The sequence below is a fragment of the Peromyscus maniculatus genome, chromosome 13, assembly GCF_049852395.1.
Source record: "Peromyscus maniculatus bairdii isolate BWxNUB_F1_BW_parent chromosome 13, HU_Pman_BW_mat_3.1, whole genome shotgun sequence".
In the NCBI taxonomy this organism is placed as follows: Eukaryota; Metazoa; Chordata; class Mammalia; order Rodentia; family Cricetidae; genus Peromyscus; species Peromyscus maniculatus.
In genome coordinates, this window is record NC_134864.1 from 65,294,971 (window position 1) to 65,316,156 (window position 21,186).

At 44.4% G+C, this 21,186-nt stretch overlaps 1 protein-coding gene across 3 annotated transcripts in view; it reads right to left on the reverse strand.

Moving 5' to 3' along the window:
• Nucleotides 1–12,880: 12,880 nt before the first annotated feature.
• Nab1 (NGFI-A binding protein 1) overlaps nucleotides 12,881–21,186 on the reverse strand; it is a 43,709-nt gene continuing 35,403 nt past the window's right edge. For all 3 annotated transcript variants that reach the window (XM_076550431.1, XM_076550430.1, XM_076550429.1), the window contains 2 exons: nucleotides 17,313–17,429; nucleotides 12,881–14,794 (listed from right to left, as the gene is read on the reverse strand). In XM_076550431.1, the coding sequence (XP_076406546.1) occupies nucleotides 14,706–14,794; nucleotides 17,313–17,429 (206 nt within the window). In that variant the 3' untranslated portion in view covers nucleotides 12,881–14,705. The remainder of the gene's footprint in view (nucleotides 14,795–17,312; nucleotides 17,430–21,186) is intronic.

Genomic DNA, 21,186 nt, shown 5'->3' on the forward strand with positions numbered 1-21,186 from the left:
TTGCTGGATTGACTTGATTAGCTGGCTAGAGGGCTTCAGGACCTCCCCCCCCCCCCGCCCCCCCCCCCCCCCCCGATGTCTGCCTCAACCCCTAGTCACAGGAGGAAAATGAGATCTAGCAAAAATAATGATCTGGAGGCTGGGCATAGTGACTGGTGCCTGTAATCTCAGAGCTCAGAAGGCAGAGGCCAGAAAATGTGAATTCAAGGCCAACCCAGGCTACATAGCACAATTTTGTCTCTAAAAAACCTAAATAAATAAGATGTGTTAAGTAACCCATGAAACAGTGGCAGGATCCAGGACTAGAATCCAGGTGATGGGAATTGCCCAGTTTTCTTCTACTGCACCATAGTCCTTCTGCATGTTTCCATGAAGCCCCTAAAGGGATGATGCAACAGATAAGCAAATCCTGCTCTTGAATGGAAAGAGAAACATTGTAGACACCAAGAATTCCTTTTTCAGTACATGCTAGTGATTATAAACACTTAAGACAAACTTGGGGTGTGGGGAGATGGCAATGGCACAGTGCTTGCCATGCAAGCCTGAGGACCTGAATTTGACTCCCTAGCACTCAAGTAAAAAGCTTGGTATGGTAGCACACAGCTGTAACCACTCACAGGGGATTCCCGGAGCCCGCTGGCCGGCTAGTCTAGCTGAGTCAGCAAGTTTCAGGTTCCATGAGAGATCTTGTCTCAAACCATAAGGTGGAGTGAGCTAGAGAAACACACACACACACACACACACACACACACACACACACACACACACACAAACTAATTAATTAGTTAATTAAAAATAGGTGACTGTCATGGATTCTTGGTGCTATGCATGCACTCAGGTAGGGAAGTACATGCATATTGTAAAATGTGCCAGTCTTAGCATGTCTCTGTCTTTGTACACCCTAGGACAGACAGTCTATGGATTTGAAGAGCATTGCTTAATATTCACACACTACAAGTGAGAAAACCAAGCCAAAGACACTGGGAACCTGCAGAATGTGTATCATCTCCTGAAGATGAAGCCAGTCAGAAGGTGAAGGCATTATTTTCTCCCCAGTCTTTGGTCCATCATGCATGCATTTGAACTACCAAATGGTTTAAACACAGCTATGATTATGGAGATAAAATGGACTTGGTGACAAGGGTAGATGGATCAGGACTCAAACTCATGTTTCTTAACCATTTGTTGTAAAATGTCGTTGATATTTGTCATCCTCCCCTTTTATACCCACTGGGTCCAGTTTGTGTTAGCTGACTACCTCTAGTGTGAGTACTTGCCCTGCAGAGGGGTGTTGTGGAATAGTATAATTGTTAACAATGTAAAGATGTGTTGCATTTGTTTCACCTTGCCTGTCTAAGGCACCTAATTGGTCTAAGAAAAAGCTGAATGGTTAATAACTAGGCAGAGGAATGATAGGCAGGGCTGGTGAGCAGAGAGAAAGGGGGAGCCTGACAGTCAGCCAGCCAGCCAGACATGGAGGAGGCAGGAAAGCAGGATGGACAGTATGTCAATGAGGTAAAGGAGCCTTAGGGCAACACTTACATGAATAGAAATGGGTTAAGTTTAAAAGCCAGCTAGAAACAAACCAAAGCTAAAGCAAAGCATGTATAATTAATAATGTCTCTGTGTCATGATCTGGGGGCTGGTGTTCCAAGAAAGCCTGCTACAGTGGGGTCTATATACTAGGTGTCACACCATTGAAGAAAACTAACTTTCCCTCTCCCAGCAGCAATTAAACATCAACAGTTCTCCAGTGAGGGGTAGGATTTCATGTCTGCCTTCCCTTTCCAACCTGTGGTTTGTCTGGCTTGAGCTTGGGCTGATCTGCACTTGCCGTCACAGTCCCTGTGGGTTTACACGGACATCTCCATCATGTAGTTGGAAGTTTTCCTGTATCCTGCCTGGTCTGCAGTCACTCAGACCCAAGTAAGCACACAGAGGCTTATCTTAATTAAAACTGCTTGGCCATTAGCTCAGGCTTACCACAGACTAGCTCTTACACTTAAACTCAGCCCATTTCTGTTAATCTATATGTCGCCACATGTTCCGTGGCTTTACCTGTGTGCCATTACATGCTGCTCCCTGGACGGCGGGCTGGCATCTCCTGACTCAGCCTTCCTCTTCCCAGAATTCCCCTCTTCTGCTGGCCCTGCTGATACTTCCTGTCTGGCTACTGGCCAACCAGCATTTTATTTATCAACCAATCAGAGCAACACATTCACAGCATATAGAGCAACATCACTCATCACCATTATTGTATTTGGAAAACATTGTTTTGAAGTAATTCACTGCCTCTGGCACTTGCATATGACACAGACATCCCATTTGGGGCTGGGCACTCCGAGCACTCTCATTTTCTGTGTGTTGTGGGACTCTGTGTTGGTTTCCACCCTCTGCAGAAGCAGCTTGGCCAATGAGGGCTGAGTAATGTAGGCCTACAGGTACAGCAAGAAGCCAGGGGTTATTCTATTTCTGTGTCCACTTATCAGAAAAATAGTAGTAGATGCTCCCTAGTACTGTCAAACAGTGCTCCCCAAGGTCCATGACCTGTCGAACAGTGCTCCCCAAGGGTCGATGACCTGTCAAACAGTGCTCCCAAGGGTCCATGACCTGTCAAACAGTGCTCCCCAAGGGTCCATGACCTGTCGAACAGTGCTCCCCAAGGGTCCATGACCTGTCGAACAGTGCTCCCCAAGGGTCCATGACCTGTCGAACAGTGCTCCCCAAGGGTCCATGACCTGTCGAACAGTGCTCCCCAAGGTCCATGACCTGTCGAACAGTAGGCAGAAAACAAGTACTGGGCAGGGGGAATCTCTCCAGCCTTTCACTTGGTGGCCATGAGGCCTTAGCTTGGGTTCCTTTATGGAATAGGCAAATGATCTCAGCATTTTATGCTCCTTCAAAAAGTTTCCTTGGGTTCTTTGGTCTGGGTATCAAGGCCCACATGATAACATTTGCCAAATTAGATTGCTGGTGCATTCCCTACTATAGAAATAAATCGATGTGTTGTAAGAGACTAGGAGAGAATGAAGAGAATTTTGTTGGTTTTAGTTTGTTTATGGTATGTGGTGATATTTTATTTGTGCTTTAATAAATAAAATTTGCCTGGAGATCTGAGGAAATAGCAAGCCATTTTAAATAAACAAAGAAGCCAGACAGTGGTAGCACACGCCCTTAATCCTATCACTTGGCAGGCAGGGTCTTTGTGTGTTCAAGGCCACACTACGGAACAGAGCCAAGCGTGGTGACACATGCCTTTAATCTCAGTACCAGCCATAGAGTTCTGGAGGCCTGTACAGACAGGAAGTGACAGAGCTGGCCAGGAAGAGGAAGTGATGTAGCTGGACAGAGAGTAAATCAGATGGCAGGACAGCAAGGCATATAAGCCTGGGTAGACAGGAAGTCATTCTCTGGAAGCTGTGGAGTTCATAAGGTAAGGTTGGCTAGTGGCTTTTCCTATTTCCCTGGTCTCTAAGGCTTTCACCCCTTTATTTGGCTCCATGTTTTTTACTTAAAAAGGCCATTTAGAAATCCATCTGCAATGGTGTGTGTATATGATGCATGTGTGAATGTGAGCAAGCAAGGCGGACCAGATGATAACGTTTCAGAGTGAGTTCTTACCTCCCACCTTGCTTTGAGGCAGGGTCTTTTTTGTTGTAGCTTGTCCATGGGTGTCAGGTAGTTGATCCCTAAGCTTCTGGGAGATTCCCCTGTCCCTGCCTCCCATTCTCCTTGAGAGTGCTGGAATTACAGATGTACACTACTGCATCCAACCTTTCACAAGGGTTCCAGAGTCTGTGTGGGTACCAGGCTTATGTAGCTAGTGCTCTTATCCACTGGGGGCATCTCCCTGCCCCAAAGTGAATTTTAAAAGCCACTTTTGTTAAGTTAAAAATGCTTCTCTAATTCAGAATTACTTATAAAAGTTAATTATCTTATGTTTTGGCTCATGAATGAGTTGTAGGTTTGTACAATCTTGGAATGTTAGCCGTCTTATGATTCCAGGATCTCTTCTTCCCTGGCCTGTGGTTGGACACATTCCATCTAGGCTGATCATGTGAATAATGTGGTTGCATACACATTCCATCTCAGGTTGGTCATGTGCACACTTGTGGTTGGAACATTCCATCTAGTTTAGTCATGTGCACACTTGTGGTTGGATATACTGCATCTAGGCTGGTCATGTGCACACTGTGGTTGGACACACTCTGTTTAGGCTGGTCATGTGCACACTGTGGTTGGACACACTCTGTCTAAGCTGGTCATGTGCACACTGTGGTTGGACACACTCTGTCTAGGCTGGTCATGTGCACACTGCGGTTGGACACACACTGTCTAGGCTGGTCATGTTCACACTTGTGGTTGGACACTCTGTCTAGGCTGGTCATGTGCACACTTGTGGTTGGACACTCTGTCTAGGCTGGTCATGTGCACACTGTGGTTGGATACACACTGTCTAGGCTGGTCATGTTCACACTTGTGGTTGAACACACTGTCTAGGCTGGTCATGTGCACACTGCGGTTGGACACACTCTGTCTAGGCTGGTCATGAGCACACTGTGGTTGGACACACACTGTCTAGGCTGGCCATGTGATGTGCACACTGTGGTTGAACACATTCTGTCTAGGCTGGTCATGTGCACACTTGTGGTTGGACACTGTCTAGGCTGGTCATGTGCACACTTGTGGTTGGACACTGTCTAGGCTGGTCATGTGCACACTTGTGGTTGGACACACTGTCTAAGCTGGCCATGTGCACATTGTGGTTGGACACACACTGTCTAGGCTGGTCATGTGCACACTGTGGTTGGACACATTCTGTCTAGGCTGGCCATGTGCACACTTGTGAATAGACACACTCTGTCTAGGCTGGCCATGTGCACACTGTGGTTGGACACACTCTGTCTAGGCTGGCCATGTGCACACTGTGGTTGGACACACTGTCTAGGCTGGCCATGTGCACACTGTGGTTGGACACACTGTCTAGGCTGGCCATGTGCACACTGTGGTTGGACACACTGTCTAGGCTGGTCATGTGCACACTTACTCTTTAGTAGCAGAAGCTACAAGCAGAGGCAGCAAGTTTTTCTTTCATGGAATTAAATTCATCAAATTCATCATTGTTAGAGATTAGGATGAATATTTTGACTGGCTTTAAATTCACCATGTAGTAGAGGTTGGCTTTGAACTCTGATCCCCTTATCTCCACCTTCCAAGTGCTGGGATCACAAACACTGTGCTGGTCTACTCAGCCATGGCGTGGTTTTGAAACCATGACAGTTGCGGATACGAAGTAGTAGAAGCTTCAAGTAAAAGAAACAAGGTTCTTAGGAACATCCAGATGTCTACGAGGGTGGCCTGGGACTTGGGTTTTGCAGTTTAAAAGTCATTCTACTGAAGGAAAAAAAAAGAACAAAAAACAAAACATGTTTTGTTTTACATGAATCTGCTCAGCTATGCAGTTTAGGAGTTGCCCAATCTGTCATTCTGTGGGTTTTCCTTCTACCCTTGAGATACAGGCTGTGATAGGGACAGGGATGAGTGGGAATTAATGGTTCTAGGTGCCCTGAATTCTGGCATGCAGAGGATTTGTATATGCCAACTCATTCTAATATGACTTCAAGCCTGTGAATGGAGTCAAGATGAAGTGTATAATGGTTAGTTTTATTTTCATTTATTTATTTTTTTATTTTATTTTATGTGTGTTTTGCCTGCATGTGTAAGTTTGTGCCACATGCATGCCTGGTGCCCATGGAAGCTGGAAAAGGGTTGTCAGATCCTCTGTGTGGGATTGGAGTTACAGATGGTTGTGAGCCACTATGTGGGCGCTAAGAAGTGCACCTGAGTCTGCTGCAAGGGCAGATGAACCATCTCTCCACCTCCAACAGTTAGTTTTAAATTAGTATCAACTTGCACAGCTCAGAATCACCTGGGAAAAGAGTCTCAGCTGAGTAACTGTCTATCAGGTTGGCAGGTGGGCATGTTTGTGGAGGGGTTGTCTTGTCAATTGATATATGAACACCCAGTCCACTGTGGGTAGCACCATTCCCTGGGCAGGAGGTCCTGAATTAGATAAGATAGGGGAGAGTGAGGTGAGAGCAGAGGGTAGCCAGCAGGCAGCAAGGGTGTCTTCGATTTTTCTTTGCTCTTGACTACATATGCGGTACGACCAACTGCTTGAGTTCTCACCGTGACTTCCCCTCAAACATAAACTGCAACCCGGAATTGTGAGTCAAACAAATCTTTTCCTGCTTACATTGCTTCGTGTTAGGGTGCTTTATTACACCAACAGATTTGAGACCAGGCAGGATATTTATCAGAGAATCAATAACTCTCAGACATGAGAAGATATCTTATATCAAGCCCATTACTAATGTTTATGCAGTTTACTTTTATCAGTTCTATTTTACCTGAGCGTATTACACGAAACAATTCCAATATTTATTCTTCCCAATTATTCTGCTTGGTACCACTCTCCAAAATTTTACAAAGACCTCCTTAAGTCAACTCATCCTGACTCTTACTCCTGATGACCTTCATTCTGCGGCTTCTTCCCACCTGGCTTCCAGAATGCCCCTCTCCTGGGTGGTCGTCTCACCTTTCCGGCTGCTTAGTTCTTTGAAGACTCTTTTTATTCTACCCCCAAATGAGCTAGTTTTCCCAAGTTTTATCCATGGCCACCTTCTTCATTGACCGTATTCTCATTAGATGCCCTGGCTTCAGCTGCTTTAATAAAACACTGATGGTTCACAAGGATAAGAGATTTTTGATCTGAGCTCCAGGATTTTGTTTGTAAACAGTCTTAAATAGCTCTAAGATAACTTGGTGATTCAATGTGTTCCAAACAGAGCTTATCTCCACTGCTCTGGAAGATGGCCAAGATGACTGCCAGTGTTTCTCATTTTCCAGGATCACGTCCATGAACCAAAGCAAAGAATAGGCCTGTTGCATTGGGTATCATTTGAAATTCTTGCTTATTCCCAGCATTTCCCACGATGCTCTCTGTATTCAATTATAAACATTTCTGGTCCTAGAATCCCTCCTGCTCTTGTTCTCATTGGGTGTGTCGGGAAAAGCTTGGACAATGGTTTCTTGTCCTTAAGGAGCCTTTGAGGTTTTTACTTTTGTTGTTATTTTTCAAGACAGTCTCACTAGCTCTGGCTGTCCTGGAACTCACTATGTAGACCAGACTGACCTTGATCTCACCAAGAATCTGCCTCCCTCTGCCTCCCACATACTGGGATTAAAGGTGTGGGCCACTATGTCTGGCATGCTTTTGAGTTTAAAATATATATATATTTCATCTTAAAGGCCTTCAATGAGTGTAACCAGTAAGAAATGATATTTCCATTTGGGCTTGAAGTTATCTTAAGTTTTCTACACTGCTTCCTCTCAGCTCCTGAACAGCCAGGTCACAGGTGCCCTCACACTGGCCGGGGTGGGGGTGGGGGATCTTTTAAACAGTCTGTTTCCTTCCTTATTACACAATCAGGACAAAAGCAACACACAACATGAAAATTAATTCCATCTCTCAGTATCAATGGGTTCTGGAAGTTCTTGGTAGATTTTCATTAACATGAGGATGCCAGCACCAGATTCACTGGTTTGTAAACCAGATTATTTAGGTCACAACTGTAATGATAATGTTTTAACCTTGCAAGCTTTCAGTAAATGAGCTTCTAGAAATTTCTTACTGGGTGCAGGAAAGGAGAACAGAGTTCAGGACAGTAACATTAACTCTTCCCCACTGTAATTTACAGATGCAAATGAGGTTAAAATGAACCGCGGTCTGAAATACAGCTAATTGGCTGCCTCTTTGAGCCTGCCTTCCCTCACATTCCATAAAGAATACACATAAAACATACCTCAACCACTAACCACAGGGTTCTCTGAGTGTGTGTGTGTGTGTGTGTGTGTGTGTGTGTGTGTGTGTGTGTGTGTGTGTAGGCCAGAACACACATCCTGTGTTGTTCCTTCCACACAGTCCCTTTGTTTTTTTTGGAGACAGGGTCTCTCACTGACCACCAAGTGGGCTATGACATGTACCACCACACCTGGCTTTTTACACATGTTCTGGGGTCAAACTCAGATCTCCTTAACTCCAGCTGAGATCTTACTCTGTCTCTGGTCTTTCCTTTCCAATCTCCTACTGCCAGTGCTGGGAGTTAGATTGAGGGCCTCACCCATGCTAGGCGAACACTCCTAAGGCGCTGTATTCCCAGCTTACTCCGTTATTCCCTGATATTTGCAGAGTAGCTCTTCCCACATACACTGACGACTCCAGAATTCTCCCAAACAAAATGTTGAGTACCAAACTCTCCTTCCTAAATTTCCCTTTGGAAAGCCTGTTTCCTAAGTTCATAACCATGGTTAATTTCTACCCAATGGTTACAAGCTAGACATTTAACCTATAAGACCACTTCTACTAGATGGAGGTGTCCCTGGAGGCAGGGACAGTTTGGGATCGTCTGTGTCTTACTTCCTAACCCCGTGTGTGCCTGGACATCTTCAGGGAAATGTCTTGACAAATGTTTGCTGAGTGAACTATCAACTGACTGCGTATTCTTTACTCCTTACTCTGCACATTGTTTGAGCTGAGGTTGGACAATTCCAACAGAACCCTCACACCTCTTGCCACAGCCAGAGGCCTAGCCAAACCCTGTGGCGCTTCTTGGAACACTCAAGCATCCAGTTTGTATTATTTTGGGCTATTTCCAATTTTTTTTTTTTTCACGGTTTCACTTCTTTTCTTAAAATACTTCTGATTGTTTCTGAAATAAACCTTGTCTGGAGTTTCTAGGGATTGGATTCAGCCGGTATTCTCCTTCTAAATCTTTACTCGGATTCTCTACCCCATCCCTAAAAGCACGTGCCGGGGCCTGTTTCACACCCCGCCTTGGTGGTTTAGTCCCAAAGCAGTTGGTTCATTTTGCTCCTGGCACCAGCCTTGGCATTCAGTGTGTTGTTTGCCTTCAGGGAGCCTCCGCTGCTATCCTGCCTCTCTGTGCCTGGTTCATACTGTTATCAACATCATCATGCCATGCACTTGTGGAGTTTCTTCATAAGCCAAATCTGTAGAACATGCTTACTGGGCAGTGTTCATGTTCCTGGGCTTAAGGGATGTCTGTTGACGGTGCGATGATCTAGCACAGGTGTGTAGTAACCATGGCTACATCTCAGGGGTGTGTCTTATCTGCAGAGTTGGGGTGACAACATTTACCTATAGAGATTGAAGATTAAATGTAAAGCTGTTGGCCGTGTGCCAGGAAACTGTGGATTTGCGATACCTCACTGTTGCAGTTATGACTAGTTTAGATTAACCTGTTCTAGGCCATCTGCCTCACTGGGCAGAACTAGTTCTGTCTTTTAATATGGGACCAAAGAAAAAAGTGACCTTTCCTGCTGTGGGATGGTCTGTATGTCAAATTGCTCTGATTGGTCAATAAATAAAACACTGATTGGCCGGTGGCCAGGCAGGAAGTATAGGCGGGACTAACAGAGAGGAGAAAAGAGAGAACAGGAAGGCAGGAGGAGTCATTGCCAGCCGTCACCATGACAAGCAGCATGTGAAGACGCCAGTAAGCCATGAGCCACGTGGCAAGGTATAGATTTATGGAAATGGATTAATTTAAGCTATAAGAACAGTTAGCAAGAAGCCTGCCACGGCCATACAGTTTGTAAATAATATAAACGTCTGTGTGTTTATATTATAAGTGGGCTGTCGGACTGCAGGGGCTTGGTGGGAGCTGGAGAGAAATTCTCCAGCCACACTTTCCCCTTGTAAACTATGTTACACAAGCTTTTTCACCATTGAAAACACTGCAGTATCAAGGATATTCTTGGAAAAATTAGGCGATCTCCATCTACTTGACCTTCAGTGTTAATTCTAAATGGAAAATGCCATTGGCTACCCTGAGAATTGGAGTTAAGTACTTAGCTGTCGCTGTGACAGCCTGATCTCATCACATCACACAACCTGCCTTGTGCTTTATCAATCAAATCAAAGCTGATGAACTTGTATACATACATACACACATACATACATATAAGATGAATCTATACAATGATTCGGGTTTTGACAACAGTTAGACTGGCTGGAAGGGCAAGGATGGCCTTGTCAGCCTCAGATGTTGGTGGGAAATCACTCCATGTGAGTCAGGACCTGAGAGGAGCAAGCATACATGTAAGAGGGAAGTAAAACTAAAACGGTGAGACGCGGCCAACCTGTGGGAAAGGACATCCTAACAAAGAAAGCCCTTTGGGAAGAACAAGAGCAGGTCCGGTGCTAGACCACAGATGACAGTTGACGTGAGTAGACAGCCTCAGAAAAATCACCAAATGCCTCTGCTGAGCCGGTTCCTGGCAGGACTCCACCTACACATGCACTGCTTAGGCATCTTCCTACGTACTTAAGCCTAAGTGACCTGCCAAGATAGGGTGCTGAAGACAGTCAGAGGAGAATGGCCTAGGACTGTGTGTGGGTGCTAAACATAGCACTTCAGACATAAATTTATGAGGTGAAAACTTTTAATACAAAGATGACTCATAATTCAGTTTCAGAATGTGTAAATACGAAGCGCAGGCTGATCTGTAATGCCACGGGCTCTCACCCACAGCGAGCTTCGTGGGCTGATGAGAAAACTGGACTGCTAGGAAACTTCAAAAGCTGACACTCTGACGCTGAGGGAGAAGACCCTGTTTAGCCTTTGCTGCAAAGCTCCCATCTCGAGCTGATGGTACATACTTCCCTGCATTCTGAAGCACCAGGCCCCGATGGCAGCACCTAGTAAGAACATTTCTTTGGGCTTGTGAAGAAGCAAGCTGATTCTTTGGAGAATGCACCGTGAGAACTTAAATAGACAGTGGTTATAAGGATTAAAAAAAAAAAAAAAAAAAACCAGGATGCTAAGAGCATAGCTTAGGGACAATGTTGACCTTGGATTCAAGAGGCTCTGGGTTCAACTCTAGGACCATAAAAAAAAATGGATTAAGGTTCTGGAACCTAAAATTGTATTGATGTCTTTCTCAATTTCTATCAATGGAAAATTGTTCTGTGACGCCGTGTAGAGTGAATAGTTCAGAAACACTCTACTGAAAGTTTAGCAAAGACAAGCAAACCGACCAAGAATGGAAATGCCAGTCACACCCAATCGGGGGCACCTTCCCACCGAGGTGTCTTAGTTGTGGTAATCGGTATGCGCTGAACACAGAAACTACACGAGCAGGCCACTGAGGTGGCTTGTGGTGAAGGTGTCACCCAAGCCTAGCACGGGTGTTCAACCCCAGGCCAAGAGGAGAGCCAGCTCCACCAAGCTGCCCTCTGTCCCAGGTGTACGCCAGGGTCCATGTGTCACTCACATACTGTGCACACACAATAGGCACACTTATAAAAAATCAGATGGTTGTTGTTTACCCTTGAATATATAGTTTTTATTTACCCATTTATGTTTTTCCTTTTGAGACAGTCTTCCTGTGTAGGCCGAACTCAAACTCACAGAGATCCCCACCTCAACCTTCAAGGACCGACTAATGACTGGCATCGCACTGGCCCCACCAAAGATTTTCAAACAAAGAAAGGAAAAAACAATAGTAGCTAGAATTTCACATGAGTGCTGAGAAAAACCCTAAGATGGATGTTCTGTGATTTATTTCAAATGTTCTTTTTTGAAGGTCATATTGAATTACTATAGAAATATTAAACATTTTCTTTGGTTGAAGATGAACTGGCAGAAACCAGCCTTTAATGTCTTTATGGACACTATGGACTTTATGAGACTTGGACATAAGTGGACCTCTCAGAAGAACAGTCATGGAAATTGTGACCAGAGACTCAGACTTCCGGGAGACTAGAATGCAAAAGGACACTGTTGTAATGCCTAAGAATTATGTGCCCAACAGATGTGAGAATATGAAGGAAGGAGTTCTAATAAGCCAAACTTATAATGAAACCAGTTATTATTTATCATTTTTCTAAAAACCATGGTTAAAATGCACTAAACAGACAAAGGACATGTGTAAAGCAAATTTAAAACTTGAAAAAATTAAGAACTTAAATCTCGGATTCATATTTTCTGCATAAGAAGCAATGATTCTTTTTCTTCGTTCTCATAAGTCAGTGGAACTAGAAGCCGTGGAGGCTCTGAAGCTTTAACCAGCGCACATTCAGAAATAAAAACGCTGCCCCCGGCGTGAGTTGGATCACCGAGGCATCACTCTAGCCTGTAGTAGGCCACTACAGAAACAGCCATCATCACCGTTTCTAGAGTTAATCTGTGTTTTCGACAGCACTGTCAGGACACTTTGTCATGGTGGAGCCCGCTGCAGGATCTCATTTGTGAGGATGCCCGGAGTTCACAGCAAGTGAACAGGCTTGAGGTCCCTGAAACAATGCTTGCACACAGCTGGATCGGAAGTGGCTGTTAATGAAATACTTGCTACCGTATTTCCTCACATCCTACAAGAGAGAGAGATGGACTCCTGCTCTTGGCGGTGACAACCTGCTTGGCTTTCTTTTGAAGACTCAGAGAAGTATCAGAGTCACACACAAAATGGTGCTGTGCCAATAATATTTAGCCATTTCAAGTGTGAAACGTGTGGACCACATGCTAGGAAAGGCCTCCCAAGGTGACCATGACCTATCTGGTCTACAGTGTGAATTCAAGGCCAGTTCGCGCCAAGTTAATAACCCTGTCTCAGGATAAAAACGTAAAATGAGTGCTGGGATTATCACTCAGCGGTGGAGCCCTGGTCCATGTGTGAGGCCTCTGCGTCCAGCCCTCGGCGTCACAGAAAGAAAAAGGATAATGTTACCCTGCCCCTGACATGCTGTAAGGGAGGCGAGTGGACAAGCGTCACGGCTGTGGAAGGCTCTCAGCATCGGTCCATGAGGCACAGAAATTCTTTATTGCCACAGGAAGCAAGTGCACCCCTCATCTTAAACAGAATCCACACAATGAAGGATAGATAACACACACTTGGGGAGACATGGTCCCTTGGATTATATTGGCTGTAATACTGAGGTAACCAATTGACCCTTTTCAGTGAAAATATCTTAAACAAAATGAAAAAAATTCACTAGTTATAACATCTAATTTATATACACCATTCAAATAAAAATATATATTATTTGCTTTAATGTATAGCAAGTTTAATACATTAGTGTTTACAAAATAAAAACTGTATTCTACTGAAATTTTTTTGTGCTTCTTTATCTCTAAGCTTGGAAGTCAGAAAAGTAGGTTACTTAAGGAAACTAACTTCTAGATTTAAAGATGCAGGTTCTAGGTCCAGGAAAGACAAACAAACACCAGTTGGAAGATCACTGCATCTTTTAAAACTTGCATGTTAAAATCTACAAACTTGAACTGTAAGACACCATTTTTTAAAAAAGGACCACGAAAATTTCTCAAAATAGATTACAGAATACAGGAAATGGTTCATGAAAGTACCGGGACACTGACCAGTGCTGTGGCTAATATTAAAAATGGAATGTTCTATTCAAATGGTATCACGCTAGCTCTACTTCACAGCACACTGTGAAACCACAATAGTCAACACCAAGGTAGCAACAGGGGTCAAGGTCCCTAAGATACTTCTTAACAGGCAAAGATGCCATGTTCCAACAGAAACGTGTAGGAAGGGAAGAAAGCCTCTTGATGGTATAAAAGTTGTTTACTGGTGTTTCTACTTTAATACTCCCCTACAGGTCGGAACGAGAGGTGACCATGTGACTGTGATTAGAGACTCTGGCGTGGACATCTCATCTAACCTTTGGTCAACAGAGTTCAGCAGAACAGATTAGGAACTAATATTTATTACAGCCGTGGTCTAAAGCAAAACTAAAAACAACACACACTCCATGTCAATTCACCCACATCATCATCATCTTTATCACATTTAGGGTTAACTTACTGTGCCTTAATTTACTTAACATACTCTGAAACATCAATGCTTAAGTCAAGGCTTTTACACATTAGCCCATTTATTCCAAGGCTTCTGTCCCACTTTCTTACATCTTGAGCAGCTGTCAGGAATGTAGCCTACCTCATCTTGGAAATATTACTCCAATTTTTAATTTGTGCATTGATTAACCCAATGAAAGTGGCATTATTTAGTGAAGGCTACACATTTCCTAGTAACCAAAATCAATTTTAATCAAGTAATAAGTACATCGTCTTTTCCTTGGCGTGAACTGCGTATCTGTCCTCCATCTTTCTCCAGTCGCGGCCACCATGCCAATTACTACATCGCTTAATCTTTCTTTTCATGACTGCAAAAGTCCTAAATGTTGATGAGTAACATTTACCGTAAATACACTTAAAGTAGACAACAAAATTTCAAGTAAAAAGAATGGTATCCACATATATTAGACCAGAAGGTCTCAACACCTAGATTTGCTTCTATAAATTAACAGACACATTGAACATTCTTAAATAGTGAATGCCTACAATATTGAGCCTTTCCACACAAACAACGTACACAGGAAGGTAATGGTCAGTGTTTGTTACATTGCAACGCTCTCTTGATTCCCTCCTCTGGGGCTGCGGCTTTGTCCCGGTTTCCACAGACGGCTGTGTGAGTTCTTACGCTTTGGCTATGATCTGTTTGAGCTGAATGAGGCAACACTGGTTATTAAGGCTTATTCTATGATGGAGCATTATCCTCGAATCTGGTGCCATTTCCAGAGAACAGTGGGAGAATCTCAGCTATCTTGAGTCTTCAGGCTCTGTTTTAATAACTTTCTTTTCCAAGGTAAAAGCTGAGTGAGGGTAGTCTTTTAAGATCCCAAGGCTCTCTGCATAAAACAAAGCCAGAAGGAGTCAAGTTATTAACCCCCGCCTTCACAGCAAATATTATTAACTATTCATAATTGTGAAATTCCATATGGAATTGTATTTACAGACTCATAGTTAAAAACATGGGTTCTGGCTGAACACGGTAGCGATGTATTCCCAGGACTCAGGATGCTGAGACAGGGGGATTGCTTCAAGTTCCATGTCCGTCTGAGCTATGTGGAGAGTACCCAGCCAGCCAGAACCACACAGCAAGACCCTGCCTCATGAAAAACAAACGAAAAACCAAACCAAACACAAAACAAATCAGTTACATTTAAATCCCAACTACATCAACTGCTAGCTCTAAGTTAATGTGAGTGAGCTGAACCTTTATGCCCTTACCTCTAAAATGAGGAAAATCTGTACACAGAGTTGGACGAGGGGTAAACACGAAATGTACATGAATAAACAGATCTTTTAAAATGCTTAGCGCACTGTGGTAAGTATAGAATCAAACATATCATTCACATACAAATGTTAACAGATAAAATATTTACCACAAAACTGTGATTGAAATACATCCTCACTGTTAAAGATGAAACTATGTCTAAAAGTTCCATGGCACTGTAAACTGGGGTAAGTGGGAATAAAGGATGAAAAGTTTATGTTCCTAAGTAAAGGTGCCATGGAGTTTTAAAAGTTATTTGAACAATGTGAAATGTAATCTTTACATAATGCGCTAATACTTGGAGATATATACGCATAAATACATTATATACATGAAAACATGTGGGCTAATACACATATATGACACACACACACACACAGGTTCTCTCTCTCTCTCTCTCTCTCTCTCTCTCACACACACACACACACAGACTCACACACACACACAGGCTCTCTCTCTCTCTCTCATACACACACACACACAAACACACACACACACACACACACACATCCTTTGAAAGGGATATAGAAAGCTAACGAACACATCTACCCTATCTGAACACAGGTAGGTAGCCCGATGTATGTAGGCAGCCTCTCTATACAGAAAGAGATTTAAATTGCACTCCGGAGTAAGAAAAGCAGCCACAATGCTTGAATCTTTACCAGCCACGCAGCTCACACTCTTGTTCACGGCTCACAGTGACCTGTGAAGTATCCACTTTACAGAGGAATCCATGAGGAGCACGGAGAACGAGTTTGAGGTCACTTGGTCTTACCACATGGAATCTGTGTCATTTCTACTCATGTTTTTAAAAAAGAAAACATTTTTCAATGGACTGACACTGGGCAGGCCCCATGCTCAGGAGTCACTGGCCACCATGAATCAGACTCCATGGGGTTTTGTGCTGTGAGTGTGGGGTGGGGGTGGCTTTTGTTTTCTTCTTTTTTTTTTTTTTAAGAGAACGAACATCAAGTTGTGTGAGTAATGAAGTAGGGAGGATCTGGGGAAAACTGAGAAGGGAAGGGCATGATCAAAATATAGCGTATGAAATTCTCAAAAAATAAAAAGTTTAAAAACTAAAATTAAGTCTTAAAAAGAAAAGCAAAAACTCTTTTTTAGGTATTCCTTTGTTCTGTTCTATGTAAAATCCCAGCTTAACTATCTCCATGTACCCAGTGTGTCCCCACGGTGACACAAAATATAACCAATGCAACTGCAGTATTTCTTTTATGTAGGGTCTTTGAAGCAACATGAGTTTGTGGAAAGCATGTTAGTTTGTCAAGAACTTGAAAGCAGAGCTTGCTTTTTCATATCGGTGAAAATAGGAGACCAATTTGCTATCACGTGAGGACAGTCTCATTGGTCAACTTCTTTGACAGTCAGTGTGAAACAGTGGATTAGGGGTCACAAGGTAGAGGACGTATTTAGCACAGCAGCCTTTTCTGCCCCTGGAAACATGAACAGGAAGATGCAGGCTGTCTGGACAACTTCCTAGTTAATCCTCAATCCACCACCAGCGTCAAGTCCCGTTCCTACGACTTAACGTACAAATCCAGCAAACTGCCTCACCTCACAGTCTCAGCTGCCCCATCTCTAAAACCAAAGACTGTGATCAAGTGATTCCTACAGTTACTTTTACTCAAAGGCTGAATGACACCAGACTCTCCTAAGTGGTGCTGGCATCTACTAGCCAATGCTGTGCGATTCATTTTACGTGGGTAAATACCATAAAACTGCACCCTAAAAACGCACCTATCTGCCTGCATAGTCAGGTTCTGGTACACAAGGCTTTCTTTGCAAGAGACCAGATGTGGAGCCCACCTGCGTCCTATCACAGTATTGTCAGAAAAGGAGAGCCAGTCCAAGTCATCATAACCATTTATTACTCAGCTTAAACTAGCTACAGGCTGCCATCCATACAATGGCTTGTCCAGTAGTCTGAACTCTATGACTCTTCCTTGTCATTCCTTACAATACTATAACTCTCAAAGAGGATGGCTAATATTCTGGTAATCTATGATTTTCACTGTTCAGCAGAGCTAAGGGAACGTCACCCAGGTTTTTTCCGGTCGCAGACACTGCATCCTCACCTGATGAGTGGGACTTGGCCTCACTGGAGTAAAGTCTGCTCAGCTCCCCATCGACGACAAAATGATGGGGCTGTCTGTTCTGTACATCAGGCATTCGGAGATTCAAAGGTCGTTCTCCTAATGGGAAGGAGAGAAGGAAGGAAGGGAGGGAGAAGAGGAGAGAGAAAGGAAGGAAGGGAGGAGAGAAAAAACAAAGTAACATTTAAAACATCCCCAGTGCTCTTTGTTGTTTATTTTGTTTGATTTTGTTAATAAATGTTCACAGATTGCCGGACACACCTTATGAAGAAGGAGACGTGTCAGGAGGCACCGAGGCACTATGCTAACTGGGAAAGACATGTGAAACAACTTGGGAGGGAAACGGCAAGTCTTTAATGCTGAAGGCTACAAACCTAGGATGCTGAAGGCTACAGAGCTAGGATGAACCAAACAAGAGACGGACATTTCTAGAAGCTCTCCAGCACTGTATTAACACGGCTCCTCTGTAAGACATTTTCCTTAACACCGTACCCATGGACTAAGGCACGCTGTTACCTAACCACACATTTAAAAGGGAAGACAGAGCCAGGCAGTGGTAGTGCACGCCTTTAATCCCAGCACTCAGGAGGCAGAGGCAGGCAGATATCTGTGAGTTCAAGGCCAGCCTGGTCTACAAAGCAAATTCCAGGACAGCCAGGGCTACACAGAGAAACCCTGTCTCAGGGGGAAAGAAAAAAAAAAAGAAGAGAGGCAGAGATGGCTTCAGGCCAATTACAGTTTTGTTTTTGTTTTTAAGCACAACCATGAAAAATTTACTAGTGCAGATACAGTAAAATGCTTTATACATTACTATATTATATTATCCATCACAGCAAGTTATAGTAGTGTCATAAATCAAGCTCCATCAAATCTTTCATAACTGTGATTGCCTGACTGTTGATTCTTAGAACAGAGAAATTAAGACCTCAACTAAAATGTTTTTGTCATGTTTCAGAGAGAAAGTCTTTCTTTCACTCTCATGTCGGGATCCAGGGCTTGCTAACATGCTATTCTTACTTGGATGGGAAAAAAAACAAACCTCTGGCAATACACATCACACAAGGGAATACCATCCAGAGAATATAAAGGAGTACAAGAATTAGTCACCCAAACCTCTAACCTTCCAATTAGTAACTGTACTAATGAAATGATTAGATAATTCTAGAAAAAAAAAAAAGAAATATACATACTTCCCATATGTTTAAAGATTGGCTCAACATTCTCAGCTATCATGTAAAAGCAAATGAAAATTAAAATTGCCTTGAGAGTCTGCCTCACCCCAGTTAGAACAGCTAACATTGAGAAAACAAATGCCTACCAATGCCAGAGAGGATGCAGGGCAGAAAGATCCCACTCACTGCTGGCGAGAGTGGGCACTGGTGTTTCCAAACTACTGGGAACCAAACCCAGAACCACCATCTAACCCAGCTCTACCGCTCCTGTGTATAAGTCTGCAGGGAGCCAGACCTCCTACCCAGAGACACACACACACTGGACTAGTGCTGCACTGCTCACAAGGGCTGAGACATCAGCCGGGCCCCGGCGTCCACCGGCAGATGAACGGGAAGGAACACAAGGCACAGACGCATAGGCGAGTTTTATTCAGCCGCAAAGGAAAGTGAAACGATAACACTTGCAGGAAAGCAGATGGAATGGGAATCATTATATACTATGTTAAGTGAGATAAGCTAAATTCAGAGACAAACACCACATTTTCTTTTTTCTATTGGACCTAGGGGTGTGTATGTGTGTGTTTGTGTGTGTGATCAAACAAGAAAGGAGGCAATGAGCTGGGAAGAAGGGATTTTAGGCGAGGGCGGGGCAAGAAGAGGGTAATCTGACATTGACATGAAAGGGGCCCTGGGAGAGAGGAAGGTCCTGGGCAGGAGGGTAAACAGAGGACAGTCTGCATGGAGTGCAGGGGGGTAAACAGAGGACAGTCTGTATGGAGTGCAGGGGGGTAAACAGAGGACAGTCTGCATGGAGTGCAGGGGAGTAAACAGGACAGTCTGCATGGAGTGCAGGGGGGTAAACAGAGGACAGTCTGCATGGAGTGCAGGGGGGTAAACAGAGAACAGTCTGCATGGAGTGCAGGGGGGTAAACAGAGGACAGTCTGCATGGAGTGCAGGAGGGTAAACAGAGGACAGTCTGCATGGAATGCAGGGAGGTAAACAGAGGACAGTCTGCATGGAATGCAGGGGGGTAAACAGAGGACAGTCTGCATGGAGTGCAGGGGGGTAAACAGAGGACAGTCTGCATGGAATGCAGAGGGGTAAACAGAGGACAGTCTGCATGGAGTGCAGGGGGGTAAACAGGACTGTCTGTATATAATGCAGGGGGGTAAACAGAGGACAGTCTGCATGGAGTGCAGGGAGGTAAACAGAGGACAGTCTGCATGGAGTGCAGGGGGGTAAACAGAGGACAGTCTGCATGGAGTGCAGGGGGGTAAACAGAGGACAGTCTGCATGGAGTGCAGGGGGGTAAACAGAGGACAGTCTGCATGGAGTGCAGGGGGGTAAACAGAGGACAGTCTGCATGGAGTGCAGGAGGGTAAACAGAGGACAGTCTGCATGGAATGCAGGGAGGTAAACAGAGGACAGTCTGCATGGAATGCAGGGGGGTAAACAGAGGACAGTCTGCATGGAATGCAGGGGGGTAAACAGAGGACAGTCTGCATGGAATGCAGAGGGGTAAACAGAGGACAGTCTGCATGGAGTGCAGGGGGGTAAACAGGACTGTCTGTATATAATGCAGGGGGGTAAACAGAGGACAGTCTGCATGGAGTGCAGGGAGGTAAACAGAGGACAGTCTGCATGGAGTGCAGGGGGGTAAACAGAGGACAGTCTGCATGGAGTGCAGGGGGGTAAACAGAGGACAGTCTGCATGGAGTGCAGGGGGGTAAACAGAGGACAGTCTGCATGGAGTGCAGGGGGGTACAGAGGACAGTCTGCATGGAGTGCAGGAGGGTAAACAGAGCCAAGTCTGCATGGAGTGCAGGGGGGTAAACAGAGGACAGTCTGCATGGAGTGCAGGGAGGTAAACAGAGGACAGTCTGCATGGAATGCAGGGGGGTAAACAGAGGACAGTCTGCATGGAATGCAGGGGGGTAAACAGAGGACAGTCTGCATGGAATGCAGGGGGGTAAACAGAGGACAGTCTGCATGGAGTGCAGGGGGGTAAACAGAGGACAGTCTGCATGGAGTGCAGGGGGGTAAACAGAGGACAGTCTGCATGGAGTGCAGGGGGGTAAACAGAGGACAGTCTGCATGGAGTGCAGGGGGGTAAACAGAGGACAGTCTGCATGGAATGCAGGGAGGTAAACAGAGGACAGTATGCATGGGATGCACCATCAAAGCATTACTTTGTGTGAACTTGAGGCATTTTTTAAAAGATGGATTCTTACTTGGAATGAGGAGATACCAAGAGTGGTAACTCCCACCTGCTAGAAAGTGAACAATACATAAAATAAAACAATATGAAATACTGTCACCCTTTGGCTGTTTAGCAGTATTTGGGACTGCAGGACCCATTTCCAGGTTTACACGGCATGCCTCTGAAGCTGAAGGTAGCACATGAGCAGGGATTGTCCTCTGAACTGCTATGCCTTCTGGGCTTAGAGGCATGCCTGGCATATAGAAAATACTTCAAAAAAATCCTCTGAACGAGTGGATAACAATGACTTGGGATTTTCTTCATGCTGAAGACATGAGAAAAGAAAAAAACTTTTCATAGTAAAAACACTCATGACGGAACTCTCTAGCATGGACTGTGTTCTGTGGTTTAGAGGTAACTACCACATCCTCTTCGGAAACAAATGTTACACCATTTAAAGAAAGATGCTATGATCACTTTGAA